Here is a 24,786-nt window from a genome sequence, read left to right as displayed (position 1 = left end):
TATTTACGCAGTTTGGGAAGGTGATACTACAACCTGGTTTAGTACAACAGCTGCACTGCCTGTTCCCATGTGGCTTGATTTCCCTTTTTAATTTTCAGTTTTGTCAGCGTGTAGTTTATACAGCAGCAGATAATGGTGAAGGCTTCTTGAATTAATATAGTAAAGAGAGAAATACTCTGCTGAATTTAGTTGGTTTCATGTTTTCCTAAGTCTTTGAAAAACATTTTCTTAACATGTCCTACACAGTAGAGGTTTATAAACATCACGTATTTACAATGAGACACTTTTGTGACTTTTTTATTCTTTAAAGAACTTGTAAATTCATATCCAAAGGTAGAATCTCTGATCTTAAAAAATGGGAATATTTCAGTTCTAAAGTAATCTGCATTTTGGCTTAGCATAAATTAGGAAAATCCAGGAAATACAAGAATGCCTCTTGTATTTATTTTAAGTCATAAATTTGTATGTGTAATTGACTTGAGATTGGATTAAAAAGTGTTTAGGCAAAGAGTACATAATCTTAATTCTTTTCAAGTTTATTATCAGAGCCCTTTTAGCACAGCCTTTATCTAGCATATGTGTTATTTTTTCTTTTTATTTCTAGGTGCTCCTGATCCAACAGCAGGTGCTAGTATAGATGATGAAAACTGCTGGCACTTAGATGAAGAGCAGGTTCAAGAACAGGTTAAACTGTTCCTTTCCCAGGGCGGGTACCACGGATCAGGGAAGCAGCTTAATTTGCTCTTTGCAAAGGTATGATTGTTTATTTTTAAAGAAATATTCTAAATATATACAAATACAGCAGGTATCTTTATATGATCACGTTTACAATAGTGTAAAGACTTGTCTTTTGAATATTTTTTTTTAAGAATACATTCTAAGTTAATCAATTAGAAAGTTCTGTGTTTTAACACAAGTATTAATTTGCTTAGATGTCCTTAGACAAGATGCGGAACGCTTTTTTCTCTCTCAGTTCCTATTAATAAAATTGTGGTAATTTATACAATTTTGAAAAAACATTCCCATACTAAAGCCAAAATAAATACCTTAATGGTATTTAAAATGCCGTTTTGTCTTTTTCTAATTAATTTCCTCAGTATCTTGAATATAGCCTTTAAAAGGTGCTTTCTATTTTTAGTTTAATAATGTCAGTATCTTTAGATTTGTTTTAAGAGCATAGACTTTGAAGTCATAATAGACCAGGGTTTAGATCTAAGTTCAAAATCTTACTAAGTGGATGAAACTTGGAAAGTTTTTAAAGTCAGTTTCCTCATCTGTAAAATTAGCTAATAGCAGCATATCTCCTCAAGTTGTGATCATGATGTTAAATGATAATGGTGTCTAACATGTATTTGGGCCTTGGTAAATATTAATTTTCGTCACCAAAATTTGATAACCTAAGAAACAAAGTTAGCTTTGTTATAAGTTCTATGTGAGCAAAAGCTGTATCTGTTGTTTTATAAGAACTTTTAGTACCATAAACACAAATCTAAACATTGGATAAAATGCTTTTTTAATCATATTAAATCATTGTTTTTTCATTGGAGTTACAGCCATCATTACTGGTATTATATTCAGATTGGCTTTAAGGGAACAGATAATTGTACATTGGTACTTTTGTTAAATAATCTTTCTAATACTCATAATAATTAAAAGATGTCTTTAAGTTCAGAAGAATTAGAGTAAACTCTGTTATTAGTTATAACCAAAAAATAGTATATTTTTTATATTCTCTTAATAAAGACTTATTCCATATACCAGGGGTGGGGAACTTCCAGCCTATGGGCTGTATAAGGCCCACAAAATCATTTGGTCTGGCCCTGCCAAGGCATGAGGGGTAAGTTAATTAAATGTTTGACAAAATATAACAGGCTATTTTTAAGCTGATAATTTTGTATGTCCTGAGAATGATGTTATAAATATCCAAATGGCCGTTGGCAGAATAATGGTTCTCCACCCTTGCGGCATATACCATACAGAGATTGCCAATTTTCTGATGATTAGATTAAAAAAATATACTTAACTCTAAAACTATTCCACACGTGATTTACTCATCTTTAGTAATTCATAGGCACTTCAAACTCCTTTAATGCCTCAGAGTCAACAGTCTGAAAATTAATTACCATTACGCTATAGATGTAGTACTGGCATGTTGGTTAATAGTACTGCTTTATATGCTTACTAGTGTTTATTTTCATTGCTATTTCTAGCCAAGTAATAGGTTAGAAATTTATCAGGAAAGAAAACATTAAATCAAACTTGATATAGTGGTAACTATTAAAGTTTTAGTATAGTTAGACACACTGGAAGTATTTCATAGTCTCATGCCAGCAGAGTACACTGTGGCCTAGTAGAAGCAATGTGAAAGAAGTGTTAGACTGGCCTTCATTAGTAGTTTTTATCTGTATATGATGTATATATTACATATGACATATGAAGTAACATCAACTTCTAATTTTGGGAATGGCATAACTTTAGTATTCAGTAGAGTTAAGACAGATCTGGGTTCTGATTTTGTCACCATATATTTGACCCCTTTAACCTTTTGTACTTTAACTTGGTTTTATAATTCATAAAATGGGGGTTATAATCTGGCCTACTTTATATGGTTGTTATAAAGATTAAATGGTAAGTATAAATGTAAAAAACTTTTAAGTATGATGCACAATAAATGGCAAGTCCTTCTCTTTCTTCCAATATTCATCTTTTCATGAATTTTTAGTGCTTCCATATTAGTAATAAACTCATTTTTAAGATTACTGAAATAACCTTCCTGGAAGCACAACCCTTGTGGTTTACTGTAGAAGTGCTCAAATTCTAGAACGTATGAGGGGATTCCATTACTTGTCAGGGTACCAGCCTGAGGCAGGATGTATTAATCCAGAGGTTTGAGATGCTTTATTGAAGATCTGCTATTTCCTCCTCATTTGCTGTTCACAAAGAGAATCTTGAATCAAAGGACCCATTTCTCCTTTTTCACTGTTCATGAGCTTGCTCTAGGAATTTCCTATAGAGAGAACTGCTGGTATTCAGCTGGGATTCTTGTTGAATGCATAGCTGTGCACTTTTGGAAAGGATGGATTCATTTAGGGTTTCCTGTTAGCCTTGTGTTTCTTTTCTTCCTTTTATTTTGGAAATGTAGCACAAGAGTAATGGACAGAGAAGAGAGCTCGAGGTTCCAGCGTGAGAGACTGAGAACTTCCTAGGGCCCTGGTCATGATTCTGCTTCGTGGATTGTTCGTTTAGAGCCAAAAGAGTTCTTGAACCTATAGCCCTGTTCAGTTTCCTTTTACCATTGCAAAAACAATCCATCGAAGTGAATATGATACTGTTCTTTATGCCACAGAACTTGGGGTGAGAGAGAACTTACTGAAATTACTAATTTACCTCAAAAATTGAAGAGTTGCACAACTTTCTGAATATACTAAAAACCACTGAATTGCACAATTTAAATTGGTGAATTGTATGTATGTGAATGTTGTCTCAATAAAACTGTTTCTAAAAAACTGCAGGACAGATGCTATTATAAACATCATTAGGTCAATTCAGAAGATCCCTAAAGAGTTCTTAGTAGCTTGCTTTTTAGGCTCACCTCTTCTGGTGGGAAGTGCAATCAACTGGAGAGTCAGGAAGATGCCAAATGATTTGTCTTCTTGGTTTTGATACTGTTTTTCTGGAAGTTAGCAATTTTTCTTTTTGAATTGGAAGTTAGTCAGATTTCTTTCCTTGTGTGGATTTTAAAACAATATAGAAAAACTAAGAGTCAGTTCTTTGATTCAATTACCATTTAGGGTAGAAACCAGTTTTAACAACTTTTGTCCCCCCCCCCCCCCCCCGCCCAAGAAAAGTGATCTGTCTCTGTATTGCTGTTTGTTTTTGAACTTTTTTTTTAAAAGTCTGTTTTGTTTTTTCCCCCCACTAGGTTCGGGAGATGCTGAAGATGAGGGACTCTAATGGGGCCCGCATGTTGACCTTGATAACAGAGCAATTCATGGCTGATCCTCGTCTGTCACTTTGGAGGCAACAAGGCACTGCGATGACTGACAAATACAGGCAGCTCTGGGATGAACTGGGTAAATATAAGTTTCCTGACAGATTGCCATTGGGTTATATGGATGAAGACTATGTTGAATGGTTAAAGATCATGATCAGTGTATTGCTGAAGAGAGAGCGCTACTCCTATATGAACTTGTTGCCATTATATACTGGATACAAGATAGGGAGAATAAGAACTTTGTAGGAAGCAATCTTGGCAGGGTTTGGAGGGAACTGTCTGATCTTAAGGAAAGTGAGCACAGGAATCAGCCTTTAAATATTTGAAAAACTGTATTATTTTGAAATAAGTATTTTGTATAAAAGTTTCTTGTTTCTAGAGTAATATTGTGATCAATTCAGCTAAAATTTGTCTATTTTTCCCTTTTGCCTACATTAAAAATATCAAAAGTAGTTTGAACATTCATTTTATATTTTGACTGTTATAGATTAAAATGAACTAATGATCATAAGAATGAAAAATATAGAGCAGACGCTAATTTTTATTGCTTTCCAAATCCTTGGTAGTAAAGATACTAATACAGTAGGTGGTTGAAAAAAATGAGAAACAGCTGTCGTATTTACTGGGAAATGTTGGGGGATGACTTGTTACCTAATGCTCATTGCTAAAGAATTAATAATTATTATTTTGTCTTTCTATTAAGAAATCTATGTGGCAAGTGGAGTTTTTAACCAGTACTTTATTGTGTTTGTATTAATTTTAAGTTCTAAGTATATTTACTAAAACATCCTACTCTAAGTGCAGTTGAGTAGTAGAAGTCTTCACATCTTCATACCTGTCTCCATCTTGCCTAATGATGGGGAACACATCCTGCTGATTGATTCCACATCTATTCTAGACCAAGTGAAACTTGCTGATGAAGATGCCACATGGTCATAGTAGTTGGAATGGACTTTTGAGATAAACTCTTTTACAGATAAGGAAACTAAATTCTGAGGAGGTTAGGAGACTTCCATAAGATGACATTGTATGACGTAGGGTTATACAAGTTGGTAAAGAATTTGACATGCAAGTTTTCTTCCCATTAATAGGATGTGTGTTCAGGAACTTGACTGTGGATGGCAACTCTTGGTAAATGTCAATTTAATCTTGGTATTTTCCTTGGGGACATGAAAGAATAAAGGCGATGGCCTTTCCTCCCAATTAATCTGTAATGTCAGTAGATAGTTTCAGTGTATTGGAGGAATGTTTGGGAGTATGCTGTAGTGGTTAGAAAACATAGGTATAATGCATGGTTTAAACAACTATTTTTATAGAATACTGGAGTGTTTGACTTTCCTAAGTAAACCATCCTCAATTTTGTTACAGTAAATGTTGAATTCAGTAGTTGGTTTATGATGGTAAAAAGGACTAGCATTAAAAAAACTATAATGAAGGGAATCATTTAAGAAAACATTATTGGATTAATATTAAATGAATAAAATTTAAAGAACTTCAGTACTTAGAGAAGCTTAGGATTACAGATAACTAGTAAGAAGAAAGTACCAACTAAATTTTTTGGTTATCAAATAAATACAAGTGATATAGCCAAAACTTGTATAGTTCACATTTAATCCATTAATCACATCTTACTTTTCCAAGTTGGTTTTGAAAATTATGTACCTCAACCCTTAATCAAAAGTATAAATTCTCATTGAGTGCAAGTTTCCATGAGCTGATTCTAGTTATACCCTCTGATGACCTTCTAATTATGGACCAGCCTCTATTCAAGTTTGGTTTCAGTCCAGGATGAAGAGTACATCTTCTTGCCCTATGTTTTCTTTTATCACACCCCATCCCCAAATAATTACTAGACTGCTATAAATTCTCCTATGTGTTCTGGTGGTGAGCAGAGGTCACCTGCTGTTTTAATGGGGTCTGAGCTCTGTGAAGAATCCTACTTAGAACAATAGCTATCACATCTTAATATTCATTCACAAAAAATTAACTAAAAGTTGCGTCTGGACTACAAAGGGAAAGGGTTTTGGTTCTTAATAAAATGGGGGAATTTGACTTTGTGCCCCTGCACTGGGCTCACATTGCTTCAAGGCTCTGCTCTGGAATTAAATGCTGAGCACTGCCAGATGCCAGACATTGAGAAGAGGCTGAGTTTTGTCGGCAAATGGGATCTGCAAGTTAATTGGTGTTTTCTGCAGGCTTCTGGCTGTGAAATGAAATTGGAAGCCCTTTAGCCACATGGATAATACAGGACTTGAATACAAATGTCACATGTCACCATCAGGACCCACTGTGAGACAATAGTGTTCCCACTCCAACACTGCGCCATTACAGATCATTTAAATATGGGGATTACATTTAAACTAAAAGCCCCATTTGCCTTTTACTGCAATTTAAATGTCCTCTTAGCAAAAGCTAAGTGACAAATTAAATGAAAAAAGTGCCCACATTTTTAAAGCTGTAATGCAAAACAACCTTTTATTGCTTCTCATGTGCCACGAATGAATCATTACACTTGTCAACCCTAAACCAAGCCATAATTGGAGCAGCTACTGTTATCAAAGTGGGGCTGCTCTGTGACAGCTTAATAAAGCTGAAACTGTTAAATTAAATCTCAGATGCTTAACTCCTTAGCACCGGTGGGTTCGATGGGTCCATTTCTGGCAATGACCAATACATCAGAAAAAAAATATTTCCTGGCATGAAAGCTTTACTCTGATGAAAGGTTATAAGTAAGACTAACTTGGCTAAGTAACTGCTGCTTGGCAGAGGGGTTTGGAGGCATCTTGGCCAGATTACAAATTTTTTTTTATAGGATAGATATTCCCCCTCCCCCAAATTTACAATATTCTGAGTATATGTAATTTATTAAAATTTAAGTGTTGTTGATTTAAAATTCGTTTAAAGAAACAGCAGTCATTTAACTTTTTCTCTCTTTCAGATAAATGTATGTAAACTTTTTTTGAGGTAGCAACAGGCCCAATTTCTTCCCCCATTCTCTGGCTAACAAAGAAACTAATTATGCTCAGTTCTTCTTTTCTAAAATTAGTGCCTATGATATTCATTTGGTCTGAGTTAATTTTGTGATTTACTCCCTGATTTTCATAATGTCGTATGAAATAAATACAAATGAATATTAAGCTTTTGTTTAGTGCATCTCATTTGCAGATACTTTGTCTTATATGTGAATCAATTTTTCATATATTTTACTTTCTCTACATGAATGTTCATTTTCTTAAGCATAAGGCAGTCTTCTCAAGAGGAGTGTTGTGTCATGATCAGCTATAAAAAATGTGTGTATTAAAATCTTAAAACAGAAAGCCCCTTTCAGTGGTAGAAGCTAAGTTGCACATATGATAGAGGCTACACAGCTAGTAGAGCTATAGAACACATACCTCTTGAATTGCTTTTGTTATTCTGAGACTTGCAAATTTTCTGGAAAACAGATCACAGATACTACTTGGGATTTCAAAGAACAGCCCAGTGCCATTGGTGGCGAGCACACCTACTGGTTAGCCCTAATGGCTGTCTATTCAGCACACTTAATTACCGTGGGGGTCTTTTGGTATGAGGGGATATATTGTAACCTCTCATCTGTGTTGATGGGTCTCTTCGCCTTAAATGTTTCCTAGACTGTAATTTTACTTTGCTTTTTAAAACTATAGGTTGTGGCTGCCAGTTTATTAAAACCTAATTAAAATGGATGTCATTAGAGGAAACAGTTAAATAAGATTTAATTACAGTTTTATCATGGGGGGAAAGCCTTAAATTTTCACTTTCAAGTATTACATAATATCCCCTTCCCCCCCATATTTTAAACACTTAACTTTCTCTCTAAGCTGAGTCATGTGTTTTGCTATTTAGCATATAAACACTGTTTCTTAGGGAGATGTTATTGCACGAGCCTTGCATCTCTGAGCTGTGTTCACTCAGGTCACATGAAAAGATGGTACCTCTGAGTTCTGTCCAAAGCTCTTTATCTGGATGCCTAATTCTGTGTTAGCAGAAATAGCCATAGTTAGGTGTTTCTTTCTAGTTCAAATTTCATTGTAAGGTTAGTTTGACCACTATTATTAAGCAGCAGCTATAACATTGCTGGACAGATTGAGTAGGTTACAGACTCAGAGCACTTGAAATCAGTATAAATCTATTTAGCAGTAGAGGACTTAGTTTATCCATTGGGATCACATTTATTTAAAATACTAAAAATTACCTATACCGTGTACCTAGAAAATGCTGTTCCTTCTACATTTCCAGATATAAGTAGTCTTCTCTCATCTCTGAGTCTATTCTACACCCACCCACATTTTTTTAAATCCTCATTTGAGGATATGCTTATTGATTTTAGAGAAAGAGGAAGGGGCGGGGAGGAGAAGCATCAATGTGAGAGAGAAACATTGATCAGTTGCCTCCTGTATGTGCCCTGACCTGGGGTCAAACCTGAAACCTAGTTATATGCCCTGACTGGGAATCAAACCACAGTCTTTTATTGTGTGAGATGATGCTCCAACCAACTTAGCCACCCAGCCAGGGCTACCTATAACATTATTCTTGAATAAGGAAGAAAACATATACTTAAGTTACACATTCTAGAGGATATAGTAAGACCCTCTGTGCACAGCCAGAAATAATACTCTAAAGGCTCTGGTTTGGGGGGTAATTGTGGAAAAGTTTCTGGGAAATGCCATCTTACATTGCTGAAAGCAGTAGGCTAGGAACCCCCTCTGCTCCCTCCTCCCTCCACCCACACACACTGTTTTAAGCCCCTTAGTTTCTGTGGTAAATTCAAACTCAAACTTTCTACATTTTGAAGTTGATGGCGGTTAGTGAATGGCTAAGGAGTAACTGCTTCTCATTGAGAACTAGAGCATTCCAATGTGGCTTACCTCCTTACTAGTGCCATGGAGAAAACAGCAATTCCCAGAGCCCCATCTTGCAGTAAGAAGATGACACTACAGCAGCTGTGGGCAAACTACGGCCCGTTTGAAATGAATAAAACTATTGAAAAAAAAGACCGTATCCTTTTATGTAATGATGTTTACTTTGAATTTATATTAGTTCACACAAACACTCCATCCATGCTTTTGTTCCGGCTCTCCGGTCCAGTTTAAGAACCCATTGTGGCCCTCGAGTCAAAAAGTTTGCCCACCCCTGCACTACAGACTTGGAAACTTTCTTGTAGCTGCGACTGTAGAATGTTATCCTAATGAACCACATTATCAGGGATTGCTTGGCACCTACTAGCTTGTCTTCCTTGGCTACAAGGAGAATACAGCTTTACCACTTCAGTGCCTTCTTTCCAGAATTCTTAACTCTAGTTTCCCTGTCAGTACATATGTAGCACTTACTATGTCCAGAGGAATAGATGCATGAAATATTTTATTGTGACAATGGTACTGGTAGGAAGGTGGGATTAGAGAGCTGCCAGCCATCAGGAGACACAAGAGATTAGAACAGGCATGAATGAACTGAGAAGCACTTTGATAGGGTAATTTATTCCCATTTTAGTACAAATATGTATACAGATTGAATTTAACATGGTTTTATAAGATGTTTATGAAAGTGAATTGTAGGGAATACTCCAGAAAGAAGGAATAACATGAACAAAGATAGGGATGAGCTCAATTCATTATAAAATATGTTGCCTTCAATCCAACCTTGTTCTTTTTCCATGTTAACTTCAAAGGGAAGAGAGAGAGGGGATCTAAATTTTCGCTTTGTTTTATTTCCCATTACAGTCCAGCCACTATATCAGGCACTGTGCTAAGCACTTAGTTCATGCATTGTTTTTTTTTTAAATATATTTTATTGATTTTTTACAGAGAGGAAGGGAGAGAGATAGTTAGAAACATCGATGCGAGAGAAACATCGATTAGCTGCCTCCTGCACATCTCCTACTAGGGATGTGCCCGCAACCCAGGTGCATGCCCTTGATCGAACCCGGGACCTTTCAGTCCACAGGCCGACACTCTATCCACTGAGCCAAACCGGTTTCGGCTGCATTGTTTTATTTAATTCTTAAACAGTTATTAGCTCTAATTTATCAGCTGAGAAAACTGAGGCTTAAAGAAACTGCATAACTTGCCTAAGATCACAGCAGCAGAGCAGGAATTTTATCCCAGGTGTCAGTGACTTCAAAGACTTAACCACCAAACTAGACACTGTCCTTAGCTTTTTTAAGACCATATAATGCGCCTGTTAGGCGGTCTCTCTGCTAAGTGCAGAGCAGGGGACCAAGTGAAGATTATACCTAGATGGCCGTAAACCACGCTGTAGAAGCTACCTGGCCTGGTCTGCCTAGCCGTGCTCCCTCGGTCCTGACTGCAGTGGTCAGCAGAGCGTACCTCATCTAGTTGCCCGTTTGTTTCCAACTCTCTAATTTCAGATTCTGAAAAAACAAACACACTAATGTAGAATAGGCAAACATATGCCATTGAGAGCTGCATTATATGTTATATATTAAGATATTACATACTGCAGATGGGATACAGTAAAGTTTTGATCTCATTTTTCAGTCCCCTTTGCTAAGGAGCAGGGAAGACCCTTAGGCTACTGTCTTTGTCCTGGCCCATACAAGGCCCTGATGATAACATGGTTGTCAGCACTTGTTTACCTGATGTGGTCTGTAGGCTTTGCAGACCCTTCCTGCGCACAGGCTGGGCTGTTCTGCTCGGGAATGGGGCTGTGAGTTCCTGTCTTGGTCTCTGCTTTCCCCCTTATTATTCAGAGCTCCCTCTAAATACACGGGCTTTGTTAATTGTGTTGCTCGGGAGACTCTGCTTCCCTCCAGCACTGCTCTCTGAATGGTATCTGCTGCTGGGTCCTCATTACTGGGGTCTGGTTTCTTTCTCTGTTGTGTGATCCCGCTGCTTTCTGTCTCTTAAAACTGAGACCTCTCTGTTCTTGGGTCAGAGGCCTCTGGATTCTGTTCTTGTCTGGGGATGGGAAGGAGGGGTTTATTCTCTGCTTCTTTAAGTAAGCAGAGTAATTTCTAGTTTGGGTCAGAAGTTAACCAAAAGAAAAGGCATATTTCTGTACAGTTAGCAAACCTATGATAAATACTGTGTAATGCATCAATCAATCATGCTTCTTTTTGACTGCAACTGCTAAGATTCAATATCCATTTGGTATCCTGTATGTGAAAGTAGAAATAAAGGGAAAACAGTTTAAATAAATATTAATATAAAATAGTAGGTTCTCAAGATTAAAAGAGAGCTTTACAGATAATTTGATCTTATTATCTAACAAGTTGGAGAGTCTTAATGATAGTCATATAAGATATTTAGATATTTGGATAATTTGTAACAGCACTTGAGGTCACCCCTTTGTATATTTTTATAAAACTCTATTCTAAATACCATGGAGATTTAATTAGGAGTTAAGATGCCTTATGATTCATTGTATACTTTAGTGTTCTATATCATATACGTAGCATGCTGATACATTATTTGTACCAAGAATGGGTTCCAGTTACCTTTTTATGCTGTCTTTTTATTTGGTCCATGAGTCCATTGGTAGTAGATGCTACTCTCAAATTAGTGGTTAATAGGAATGTAAGAGTATAAGTAAAACATGTCCTTTTTTTCCTCTTAACAATTTAGAAAAGTTCTCCTTACTTTTCCCACTTACTAAGAGTTAGTATTGCACTTGTCCTCAAGAAGCTGCCACCAAAGGGAAATTTTCCCTAGGGTAGCTGGAGGAGTCTCCTTGCTAGATTGTGGATCTCAAGAGTATGAAAGTGAAAATGATGGAAGTCAGGCTAGGGATAATTTTCTTGCACTATTTCTTACCCTGAAGTGGCAGCATACAAAAATTAACAAGGTCTGAGAAGCCTCATTTAAACAATCTGAGATTCCCAGGGGCTTCACAGGAATCAGGGATGCCAGGAGCTAGAATAAAAAGTGGAAGCCCAGGACTGAGGCAGCCACATACTTATACACTCTTCTCTGGATGCTGTACAAATGTTCTCATAGTTCATTTAAGCTTAGGTAGGTTAATGAGGGGTGGGGAGAATCCAGGGAAGTAAATAATATTGGTTATCCCTTAGACAGGGGCTGTTCAGATACTGCCTCACAGAGCCCTAGGAGGGAAAGGAAGAGAGAGCAGGTTCTTCTCAATTCCAGCAAGGTGACTTGCACCACTTTACACTATGCTTTCCACCAAGATTTCTCTAGAACAGAGGATTCTGAGATTCAAAATGCATGCTTGATAGTCGTATTTCAATACAGAGCCGAACTGTTATTTCAATACAGAGCCGAACTGGTCATATAAGAAATTTACTCAATTCAGTAATAAGAGTCATTTGATTATTTTGTCGCGCGTGACATGCTAGTGAAAAAGTTATCGGTCGTGACATTTCTTCCACAGCCTGTATATGGTACGACAAGTTTCAGAACAACTTGTTCACTGAGAAGCATTGACGATGCTTGTCCCATATTTCCGAAACCAAGGCAAACTTATTTGTTTGTAGGTGCCTACTTCTTTCGGTTCTTTTGTCAAAACGAATAAATCGTAGGATTTGCTTGAACTTTTCTCTGGCCATAGTTTTTCTAAAAAATTCGGGACCCTACTTTGCTGACCATAAATAACTGAGTTTTAAATTTTTTGCCCCGTAGGCTCCACGAGCATATAAAATCCCAATAAATGCACATATTTCCGGTAATGTTGTTGTACAATCGTTCCTCAAAATTCGGCGGCCTTCTTCTTCTGAGCACTTTTTTAAAAATTTCCCCAAGCAGTCAAAATGACTGCTTTCGGGCAATATAGGTATAACACATATATATATACCGGAAATGAAGGAGGGGGAGGTAACTACAATTATTAATAAACGCATTTATATGTTGTATAAAAAGTCACAAAATTCTAAGAAATTCTGTCATTATATACATCATTGTTTTTCTAATTGAAATTAAAAAGCAGTCAAAATGACTTCCTTGGGCAATCTAGTGTTAAAGGGCACTTGGGTCAAATGTAAGCTTGAAACTGGGAGAAAATCCCATTAGGAGGAATGCTTTCAAAACGCTGAAAGAGCACAAGAGTCTGATCTCCAAGACCAAGTCATCTAGAGATTTTTGTGTTGTTGTTTTTTTTAACCACTAAACTACTCACTCTATATTTTGTCTTTATTTAGGCATTTAAACCACTTTCATAGCTATTCTTTTTCATCCCTGTGTTAGTGCTCACTTGATAATCCTCACTCCCCCTTTTCCCTTCTTGCCCACTGATTAGAACACTGATTGTGACACATTTTTAAAGTTTGTTTTTCTTAGAGGTTTAGAAAAACATTGTGCCTAGCTAGAGTTTGGTGTTCAGTAAGTATTTGTGAATAAAAAGTGAATGAATAATTGAGGTATAATATTAGTCACCTATTTGGAAGCATTAAGAAGCAAGTACTAAAAACAATGATTGACATTAATGTTCTCTGTGTCCTCAGTTTTCTTTTTCTTTTCTTCTGGTTTATCCCACCTTTTCCACCTATGTATAGGTAGATCTTCATGTGTGCCTGTGTATGTGTAAAACACACACACATACACACACATGCATGCATGCACACTGGAAATACAAACAGTTTAGAGAACAGAAGGGCAATGATTCCCTCTTGCCGTCAATGCTGCAGGTAATCTATTGCATTAATCAGCCAGCCAGTGGGAAATGCATGGGGAGTGATTATACTATCATACACAATACAATCAGCATGAAGCACTTGTCAAGACCAATACATCAAAGTTTAATTCGGTAATAGAATGAATTAGAGCAAAATGAAACATTGTATTCTCTGAGAAACTCGGCACCCATCACAGGTTTTTTCTGAACTCCATAGAATAGTCAGTGCATTACAAACTGTTTTTATAAATAAAATTGCAGTTCCAATATGACAGGATACTTAAACCCTTTTCCTTGCTATTATACAACCATAGTGCTATAAATAGTCTATAATCATAACTAATGGTAATTTTTTTATTTTTGGTGGGGCTCCTGATTTTTTTCTAAATTGGTTCTCCATGATAAGTGAAAGGAAAGGTGTTGTACCAGTGGCTCAGGGAAGGCACTTATCTATAAATATGGTTGGTAGACAGCAGAGTGACAAAAGCCTGCTATTTACAGTGCCCTATGGTAGGCACTGCCATTGAGGAACTTACTGTCTAGTTAGAAAACAGATGAGTAAGTGAAAATTAAAGCAGCCCAAAACATACTAAAACAACCTAAGAAGTGAGGTTATATAAGGTAGGATGCATTTCAGAAAATTTTGAGGATAGATCTAATGCATTTTATATTATATGACACTGTTCTGTATCATTTTATAATATACTAGGGGCCCGGTGCACGAAATTCGTGCACTGGCGGCGGCGGCGGGGGGCGGGGGGCTTAGCCCAGCCTGCCCCCTTGTTTTATCCTCAACTGAGGAAATGTTTCCATTGATTTTTAGAGAATGCGGAAGAGAGGGGGAAAGACAGAGAGAAACATCAAAGTGAGAGGAACACTTTGATTGGTTGCCTCCATCATGAACCCTGACCTAGGTCCTGGCCAGGGAGGAACCTGCAACCTAGGTACATGCCCTTGGTCAGAACTGAACCCAGACCCTGCGGTCAGCAGGCGGAGGCTCTATCCACTGAGCAAAACCGGCTAGGGCGGGATATGACATTTCTTAGCCCTCCAGCAGTCGACCAAGTGAGAGGAACACTTTGATTGGTTGCCTCCATCATGAACCCTGACCTAGGTCCTGGCCAGGGAGGAACCTGCAACCTAGGTACATGCCCTTGGTCAGAACTGAACCCAGACCCTGCGGTCAGCAGGCGGAGGCTCTATCCACTGAGCAAAACCGGCTAGGGCGGGATATGACATTTCTTAGCCCTCCAGCAGTGGACCTTTGTTTTTTTTTCGCCAGGAGAGTGGTGAAAAACCCTAGATCACCTTTTTGGATTCTTATTACCCAAGTTACTAAGAATATTACTAGTGGCATATAGGGAGCTTAGCCAATGAACGGTCAGAAAAGGTGTTTCCTCTGTAGTTCACACCGATCCCGGCTTGACCCCCTGCCCAGGCCTGACGCCTCATCCGGAGGCATGACCCCCATCACGCTCTGATCGCCAGCTCCACCCCCCGCCCAGGCCTGACACCTCTGGCCCATGTGTCATGCCTGGGCAGGGGACCCCCATCTCCCTCTGATCACTGGCTCCACCCCCCACACAGGCCTGACGCCTCTGGCCCAAGTGTCAGGCCTGGGCAGGGGACACCCAGACCCTTCAGATCTCTGGCTCTGCCCCCTGCCCAGGCCTGATGCCTCAGCCAGAGGCGTCAACCCCCATCACCTTCTGATCGCCGGATCAGCCCCTCGCCCAGGCCTGACACCTCTGGCCGACGTGTCAGGCCTGGGCAGGGGACACCCAGACCCTTCAGATCTCTGGCTCTGCCCCCTGCCCAGGCCTGATGCCTCAGCCAGAGGCGTCAACCCCCATCACCTTCTGATCGCCGGATCAGCCCCTCGCCCAGGCCTGACACCTCTGGCTGAGGCGCCAGGCCTGGGCAGGGGACTCCCATCTCTCTCTGATCGCCGTCTACGCCCCCCGCCCAGGCCTAACGCCTCTGGCCGAGGCATCAGGCCTGGGCAGGGGACTCCAGACCCCTCCAATTGCCGGCTCCGTCCCCCGCCCAGGCCTGATGCCTCTGGCCGACACTTTAGGCTTGGGCAGCGGGCTCCCCTGCAGTTCCGATGGCTGGCTCTGCCCCTGCTCAGGAGCCCCCTGGCTCAGGCCCTTCCTGTGCTGCTCAGGGCCCACACGGGGCCTACCTCGGAGTGACCTGGGTGCTGATGATGTTCCCGGGACCCAGGCCACTGGGTATCTATGTATGCAAATTAACTGCCATCTTTGTTGGGTTAATTTGCATACTCATCCGATTGGCTGGTGAGCGTAGCAGAGTGACACCAAATTTGCATGTTTCTCTTTTATTAGTGTAGATATTCAAAGGTAATTCCTTGTCAGACTTGACCATATTTTTTTCAAAGGGACAAATGAATATAAGCTTGCCAGGACTGTTTTCAAAGCCTTCAATTGGAATATAAAGAATGGGGTTATTTGAGCCAACCACTCTTTTTAAAAGTACAGATTCTAATTCTCATATTTACTAATGGTGTAGCCCCGTACATGTCCGTTAGCTTAGATTGAACCTCAGTTTTTTTATCTGTAATATGAGCATGATACTGATTCTTGAGGCCTAAAATAAGATAATTTAAATAATGCACATATCACTTTCTCATTCCAAGACTCTTTTGTCTGTGTGGAGATAGTAGATTCAGTGGAGAAGAGGCATCCTGAAGACCTAAAGAAATAAATATATGTGTATACACACACACACACTAGGAATAGAGAGAGAGACTTGAGGCAGGACTGTTGGACGAATAATGGAACTGTTTGCATAGATAGCTTCTTTACACAGCCAGTGCAGAGCATGTGGAGGATGTTTTTGGAGTTTACCACAGCTCACATTCCTTCTCCTCATTAACTGTTGACTCCCCTTTTCGTATCAAAATAAGACATTGTTTGTCACTGTCTTCTGTCTTTCCTTCTTCCCTCCCTCGAAAATGAGAAGGGTGGTGAGTGGTGAATTTGCTGTCTTTGGTTATTTCCTGTAGAACCAGGTTCCTAGTGAGGCCAGGCTGTTTTAGATGAATCTTGCATGTTGACCCGGCAGCACTGACACATCAAGGGGGATGGGAAGACCACATAAAGGGTGTCCCAAAATTCATGCAAGGAGTAATTTTGATAGAAAACACAGGTTTATAATTAAAAATTGTAAATTTTTTATTGATTCATAAAGTATACAGTATAGGGTTATGTATGGAATAGCATATTGGGTAAATGTCCTCCACGGCTTTGCTGGCACATACGCACTCTTTTGTTGAAATTTTCCATGACCGTTTTGCATAAATATGGCTGAATTTTGATGAGGCTCATTTTCATCTTGATGGCTTGGTTAATCGACAAAATTGTTGCATTTGGGGTTCAGAAAATCCACGAGTGATTGTTGAGAAACAAATGTATCCACAACAGTCACTGTTCGGTGCGGATTTTGGGCTGGACGCATCATCGGACCATTCTTCTTCAAAAATGCTGCTGCTCAGGCAATAAGAGTTAATGGTGCTCACTATCGCAACATGATAACCCATTTACCCGATATGCTATTCCATACATAACCCTATACTGTATACTTTATGAATCAATAAAAAATTTACAATTTTTAATTATAAACCTGTGTTTTCTATCAAAATTACTTCTTGCGTGAATTTTGGGACACCCTTTATTAGATAAGGGCCACAGGTTTGCCCAGAGGAACATTATCCAGGTTACTAGTCAACACTGCTTTGGAATATACGTGGCTTATTTTATTTTTTGACAATAAAAAGATGGTTATTTTACTGATCGAATGCCCTTTTGCTGAGGGTTTAACTCTGCTTGACCTAAGTGATCTTGAAAACTCTCTCTTTATAGTATCCCTGAAGTTTTATTTTGAAATTTTCTTTGAGATGTTTTAGTGAATTAAGAAGCTAGCGTACGAAATTTAAAGTAAGAAGAATGTTTTTATCAGTTAAACTTATTTTCTAAACATGAGTTGCTAACATATAAAGACTGAATTGTACTGAGAACAATACTATAATTAGGGTCATGGTTTTTGTGTGGCCTGACCCAAGAAATTTTGTAACTACAGTTTTGCTAGCACAACTAATTATGCCAGTGATCTCCTATTTGTGACTGCAATTAGGCATTTCGTGGCCTCTAAATAAGTATAATTAGTTAATTGGATCATGCATGAAATTCTAGCCTCTTATAATAGTCCTGAGAACAAAAATAAATATGATAAAAATTATGAATTGTTTTATATTTGTGGAACCCTGGGAAATACCAGAAGTGATTGTTTTTCTTTGCTTGCTGCTAGTTCATAAAAATAAACGTGATATTAAAAAGTAGAAATTAAACTTCCCATACATTTAACAATCTTTATTCTCCATCTTTGGAACAGAGGAAAGGGACTCACCAACCTTTCTTATTCTCACCTTTAAAGAAGATAAAAGTACATGATTGTCTAAGCACTGTGCTGTATGTCTGAAACTTATTAATACAGAATAATATTGAATGTCAACTATAATAGACAAATTTAAAAATAAATAAAAAGTAAACAAGGTGATATTGGTTGCCCTGGTCCTCTGCTCCCTACTTCCTCTGCCGCTTCCCTTTGCTATCTTCAGTAGCATTATACTCATTGTACCTCCTGGAAAACAGGGAAAAGAGCAACATTTATCAAAAATTCCAAAGTGGTTTTTATAAAATATGTAGCTTTTATTTTAAACACTGGACTTATTTGCAAAAAAACATGGAATAGAAGGAACTTTCCAAACAAATTTTTTGATGGAAGGAGGATGGCAGGGGGTGGGGGAGAGACAAGGTAGCAATAGTTAGAGAATGGCCACAGTTATTCAGTCACAGATCATAAGGCTCCCCCCAGCAGGCAAAAAGCACACTAGTCACATGCAAGTGCATTATCCCAGAAATGCTGACACAACTCCCCCCTAACAGACCTCATCGGACATTATCATATTTTCAGAGAAAACAGATTTCAATTGTAAGCTGAGTCTTCAGATTGTTTATCTGCTGTTGTAATCTACAGTGAAATTATTTATTTGCTATGCCTGTCCTGAAAAACTGGTTTACTTTTGTTTTATTAGACTCCATTTAGATGAACCTGTGTAGGTTTTTGTTGGATATGCTTTCTATACATAAGATATGTTCTAAGAACACATGGTTGAAGTATAGGGTTTATTGGTTGTATATTTAAGGCTCCTTCATAATTTTATTTTATTTTTTAAATAAATTTCTTTATTGATTTCAGAGAGGAAGGGAGAAGGAGAGATAGAAACATCAATGATGAGAGAGAATCATTGATTGGATGCCTCCTGCACGCCCCCCACTGGGGATCAAGCCTGCAAGCCAGGCATGTGCCCTTGGCCGGAATCAAACCTGGGACCCTTTAATCCGCAGGCTGACACTCTATTCACTGAGCCAAGCTGGCCAGGGCTTCTTCATAATTTTAGACAGTGATATGTCATTTGTATTATACTGCTAAAATTTGAGGAAGGGAATAATGATTCTGTCAAAAGACTATAAACATTAATCTTGGAAATTATAGATGCATAGCTGCACATATGAATCCTAACTTACGGAAGTACTTTCTGACCACGTAGCCTGGCAGAAAGCTAAACACCATACTGTTTAAGAATAATGATTTTGGGGGGAATGTGGGTGTGGTAACAAATCCTGGCTACCATCTTTTAATAGCACAACCTTTCCACTTCTCTGAACTTCAGTTTCCTTATTTGTACAGTGAGTTTTTTTGTGAGGGTGAAATATGATAATGTATATAAAATACTTTGCACAGGGTTAGTGTCAGGTAAATATTCAATAAATGGCAGCTGTTATTGTCAGGTGGATAAATAAAGATGCCATTCACTTTAGAAATATGTTCGTTGAACTAGATGGTATGATCTTTGTACCCTAAACACGAACATTTTAAAACTTTAAATGTGGACTCTTAATTAGGAACCTAACATATGTAACCCAATTTTGTTAGGATTTTCCTTTAAAGGGGTAAAAAATTAGCATACATACCAGCACTTAATATTGCATCATATGTTGGATCCTTTCTGTGCTGTTAAGTTTTTATAATGATTTGTTTGTTTTTGCTTGATTTGGAGCTCTTCTCATATGTTGAGTGGTTTATTTAGATTTGATCATTTTAACTAACATTCTCATACTGGTAAATACCTCTTTTCCATTTTGTATTCAAACAAACATTTTATAATCTTTTCTAGAGATTATAAACTTTATAACATTTTATTATTTTTTTCTAGTAATTTTAATAGATTTAAAATGGCCACAGATTCTTTGATGCTCTTATTGAGATGTGGGGTCTGTGTTCTCTCCTCTTGTACCTGGGCAGTTTTTATATAAATGTTTGACCAAAAGAATATGGCAGAGTAGATGCTGGGCCAGTTTCTGGGTGCAAGCGTATAGTGGTTCTCAACCTTCCTAATGCTGCGACCCTTTAATACAGTTCCTCATGTTGTGGTGACCCCCAACTATAAAATTATTTTCGTTGCTACTTCATAACTGTAATTTTGCTACTGTTATGAATCGTAATGTAAATATCTGATATGCAGGATGTATTTTCATTGTTCGCGACCCACAGGTTGAGAACCGCTTATAGTATAAGTGGCAGCATCCACTTCCTGTCTCTCGGAGGGTTCCATCCTTGAGACCTGGGTTTCTAGGTCAAAAGTCTAGTTATCCTGAGGCAGGCTAAGATGTTTCTAGCTAAAAGATATGCATGAGAAAGCCCTTGGTTTCTACATGGAGAAGCCATTTTGGGGCAGGGAGGAGTAAGGAGCAGAGAGAATTTTTGAGCTACATAATCATGAGATGCAATGGTATATCGTTGTGGTAAGCATTAAGTCAGGGTAGTTTTGTACGTAGTAATAGATAACCAGGGCATGGTTGTGACCCCTGACAATATTTCATGCTTTTTCTAATGGTCATTTTCCAAATGCCAAATATCTCTAACAGTGTAGAATATAATGTGAGAAAATGAAGTTCTGTTATTTCAGTTAACTTATCCCTTATGTTGGACAAAGGGATAAAATTGTCAAAAATGAATCTATATTATTAGGAAATAGTGCAACACGGTCCTAGTGTAGTCTACATCTTAATTTTTAATAATTTTTGTTCAACAATGACTCTTCCTCACCTTCATACTCTCCTTCTACCACATTTCACTTCTGCTTTTGACTTCTGCTTTTCCCCCTCCAATAATAAGAACTTGGGTTCTGTTAACTTTTGAGTTTCTATGGAATATTTGAACCCTAGTGAAAATCAGAATCACTTGCAATCTGAGCTCTCCAAACTGTTTTAACCTTTGAGTCTCAATTTCCTCAAAACCGAAGTCTACACAAGGGCACACAGGAATCACCTTTTGGAATTGGGTGAACTTCACCATTTTCAACTGTATTATCTTATTTAAGTTCAAATAGCCCACTGAGGTAGGTAGAAATTATTATTCCTATAGTTTAAGTAGGGAACTGCTGCCACAGAGAAACTAAGTGGGCTTGCCCAAGTTCTTATGGCTGGTAATCCATATCTTGCCCTTTTAAGATCAGAGCTTGTCGATCAAACATTTATTCTAGTTGGAAATGTAAGACAATGTGAGGTAGGGCAAAATGGTGTTTGACAGGAAAGACTGGCCTTCAGGGCATGGTAATTCCTTGATTTTTGGTACTGACATTTGCCCAGAGCGTGGGTGGTTGTCCACTGGCACTGTTATTGGTGCAATGCAAGTAACCACAGAGGCCTTTGTGATGCTTTGTCTTCTGCCTCAGTGTGATTCTGTCCACATTCTCTGACTATTTTGGTCAGGTATATATAGGACGTGAACAGGTTTAAGACCACCCAGTGGATTAGAACCATTCACAATGTGCAAAGAATGCTCCTTGTTCTTCCCAGGGAAGTTGCTTTCCTAGTTTTGTTTTACTTTGGCTTGTATGTTACAGTGCATCTTTGTGCTGAAATCACTGAGTGCAGATTAGGCTGAGTAGTGGAAAGGAGAGGAAAAGCATGCTGGATGGTGAAGAAAACCTAGATGAGAGCTGAAATGTATAATGATGAGAGCCATGGATAATTCAGAATCTGAATGCTGCACACACCAGTGATTTGATAATTGCCTTTATATACTTTGAGGCATTGAAGCTAGGAAAGCAATTTAAAACTATTGAATTTGTTTTCATTGTAACTCATAGCAAATAATTAAGCAGGTTCTGTGAAAGAACCAGTAATAACTTCTGGATGCCAGATCTTCTGCTAGGTGCTAGAAACACAAAAGTTCTCACTGAGTTCTCCTATATTTGGTTGAGTCCTTGAAAGAGTTAATATTTTCAGGGGACATCAAAATGAAGCATTTGATCATCAACGAATTTTATTTTTAAAGCTGGGAATGTTTCAGACATGTATTAGAGGGGAAGGAAATCAATACCCAAAGTGGGACTCTGAATTAATAAAATTTGGAGAATGACATACTCAATTTGGTTAAGTTGGTTATTAAGGCTAATTACAGCTTTTGTATTGTTGACTGTTAAGATTAAAGACCATATCTGTTATAGTTCTGAACTTGAATCTAACATTAAGAACATTCTTTCAGGATGAAACCTCTCTTTTAGGAAGATAAAAGAATGTTACAGGCAATTTAACAAATTCTTGGGTTTTAAATATTTTCTCATTCTGTAAAATAGAAATTTTCTAATTAGAGAAATGTAAACATGAAAATCTAAGGTGAATTTCTTTTTTCATCAAGTCACAGAAATCATTGCTTAAAGTTTCCAAAAATATTTACGATCTTGGTTTTAAGGACCACAATCTCTTTGAGATTTCGTTTTCTTACCTTTAAAATAGAAATATTAATTCTGACCATGGGGGATTATTGTAATGAGTTAATGAGAAAATGTTTGTAAAACCCTAAATATAATGCCTGTAGCTTATAGTAGGCACCCAAGAAATAGTAACTATTAGTGATAATAACAATTATTTAATTACAGTTTTCTTAGTGTTTCTCTAGTTCTTCAAAAGAACTTTTTTTAAAGTAGAATTGTATTTCTTTGTCAGGGCTGTTTTATCTTCGTACAGACTCTTGAGTTTTCCCCAGGTAAAGGTGAAATGCACTGATTCATTGTCACATTATCAGTTCCTTTATATGCAAATAAGTCAGGCCATAACACTATATACATTGATTAATATTTTCCTAATTTTATCTTTTGAGTTACTTAAAAAGAGCTAGTCCTTAATATAAATTTGGTTACTAATTCTGTTTTTAAAAATTAGTATTTCACTTGCATCTTTAAAAAGAAGAAATTGAATGTGAAAACAATGGATTTGAGATACATATTTTAGAATATGTAATTTATACATTTATTTTTTTATTTTACATTTAATTTCAAGTTAGCTCTATGCCACCTATCTTAGCTTTTAGTTGTCTTGGTAGTGCTTTTAAGTAATTTTCAAAATAGATTATAATTCACACAGATATGGACAAATACGGAATTCTGAATTATGAAAATGGATACATTGAAAATAAATCTACATCACATTATTTGTGAATATTAATTTTTTTATTGCTGAGTAGTATTCTGTTATATGCACCACTGTTTATCTATTCACCAGTTGAAGGACATTTAGGTTATTTCCAGTCTTTTACATTTACGAATAAAAATGCTATAAACATTTTTGTACAAGTTTTTATGTGAACATAGGTTTTAATTTGTCTTGGGTAAATCCCTAGAGGTTGGATTTCTGGATCATAAGACACTTCTGGACTATTTTCCAAAGTGGCTACATTACTTTGCACTCCTAGCTGCAATTATGAGCATTCCAGTTGCTCCACATCCTCAGCAGCAGTTGGTATTATTAGTTTTTAAATCTATTTTTCTAAATTTAATCATTATAAGGGGTATAGTGGTATCTTGTGTGATTTTAATTTGCATTTTCCTTGGGGCTAATGATGCCAGGTATGTTTTCATCTGCATTTTGCCATCTGTATATTTTCTTTGGTGAAGTGTCTTTATAAATTTTTTGTCTATTTTTTATAGGGTTGTTCATTTTCTTGATGAGGTTTGAGAGGGCATTACAGATCTAAGTTCTCTGTTAGATATATGGTTTGCACATATTTTCTCCCAGTCTGTGGATTGCCTTTTTATTCTCTCAACAGTGTCTTTTGAAAAGTAAAAATTTTTTAATTTTGATAAAGTCCACTATCAATTTTAACTGTTATGTATCATACTTTTGGTATTATATCTAACATTATCTTTTCCTAACCCAAGGTTACAGAGATTTTTTTTCTAGAAGTTTTATATTTTACATTGAGGTCTGTGATACATTTTGAATTAGTATTTTTGCTGTTTTGGGGTTTGTTTGTTTGTTTAAGAATAGTTTTTTGATTTTTAGAGAGAGAGAGAGAAACATCTATGTGAGAGTGCAACATCTATTGATTACCTCCCTCCCGCATGCTGCATGCCCCCCACCAGGATCAAGCCCGAAACCTGGGCATGTGTCCCAGTCAACCTCTGGGTGCATAAGACGACACCCAACCAACTAAGCCACATTGGCTAGGGGCTGAATTAGTTTTTAATAAGTTTATTGAATTATATTTTAATGAAGTGTATGGTGCAGGTTTAAGCTCATCTTTTTCATGTGAATATCTAATTGTTTCAGTACCAGTTATTTAAAAGATTTATCTTTTCTTCTTTGAATTGACTGTGAACCTTGAATAGGCCATATTTCTGTAAGTTTATTTTTGAGCTCTTGAATCCATTGATCTATGTGCCTTTCTTTCACCACTTGTACGTTGTCTTGATTACTGTAACTTATGGGCAGTCTCAAATATCATGTTAACATACTGTGTCTTCAGCTTTGTTTTTATTTAAAATTGTTTCAGCTATCTTTTTTTCTATTCTTTCCATATGTACACAGACGCTTGGTAGGGTTTTGAGAGGGGTTGTGTTTAATATATAAATCAATTTGGGGAAGAATGGCATCTTAACACTTGAGACTTTCAATCTATGAATATAGCAACTTTCTGCTTTCTTTTTTTTTTTTAATTAAATCTTTATTGTTCAGATTATTACATTTGTTCCTCTTTTTTCCCCCCATAATTCCCCTCCTCCCAGTTCCCACCCCACCCCTGCCCTCACTCCCCCCCCACTGTCC

The 24,786-nt window shown here is 37.5% G+C and overlaps 1 protein-coding gene across 1 annotated transcript in view; it reads left to right on the top strand.

Annotated features, from left to right (window-relative positions):
- ZSWIM6 (zinc finger, SWIM-type containing 6) overlaps nucleotides 1-24,786 on the top strand; it is a 94,266-nt gene that overhangs the window by 28,618 nt on the left and 40,862 nt on the right. The window contains 2 exon segments of the mRNA XM_006779573.2: nucleotides 605-753; nucleotides 3,923-4,073. Of these exon segments, the coding sequence (XP_006779636.1) occupies nucleotides 605-753; nucleotides 3,923-4,073 (300 nt within the window).

The sequence above is a fragment of the Myotis davidii genome, unplaced genomic scaffold (genome assembly GCF_000327345.1).
Source record: "Myotis davidii unplaced genomic scaffold, ASM32734v1 scaffold135, whole genome shotgun sequence".
In the NCBI taxonomy this organism is placed as follows: domain Eukaryota; kingdom Metazoa; phylum Chordata; class Mammalia; order Chiroptera; family Vespertilionidae; genus Myotis; species Myotis davidii.
The sequence above is the reverse complement of the archived record's forward strand: the minus strand, read 5'-3'. Positions and strand labels throughout refer to the sequence as shown.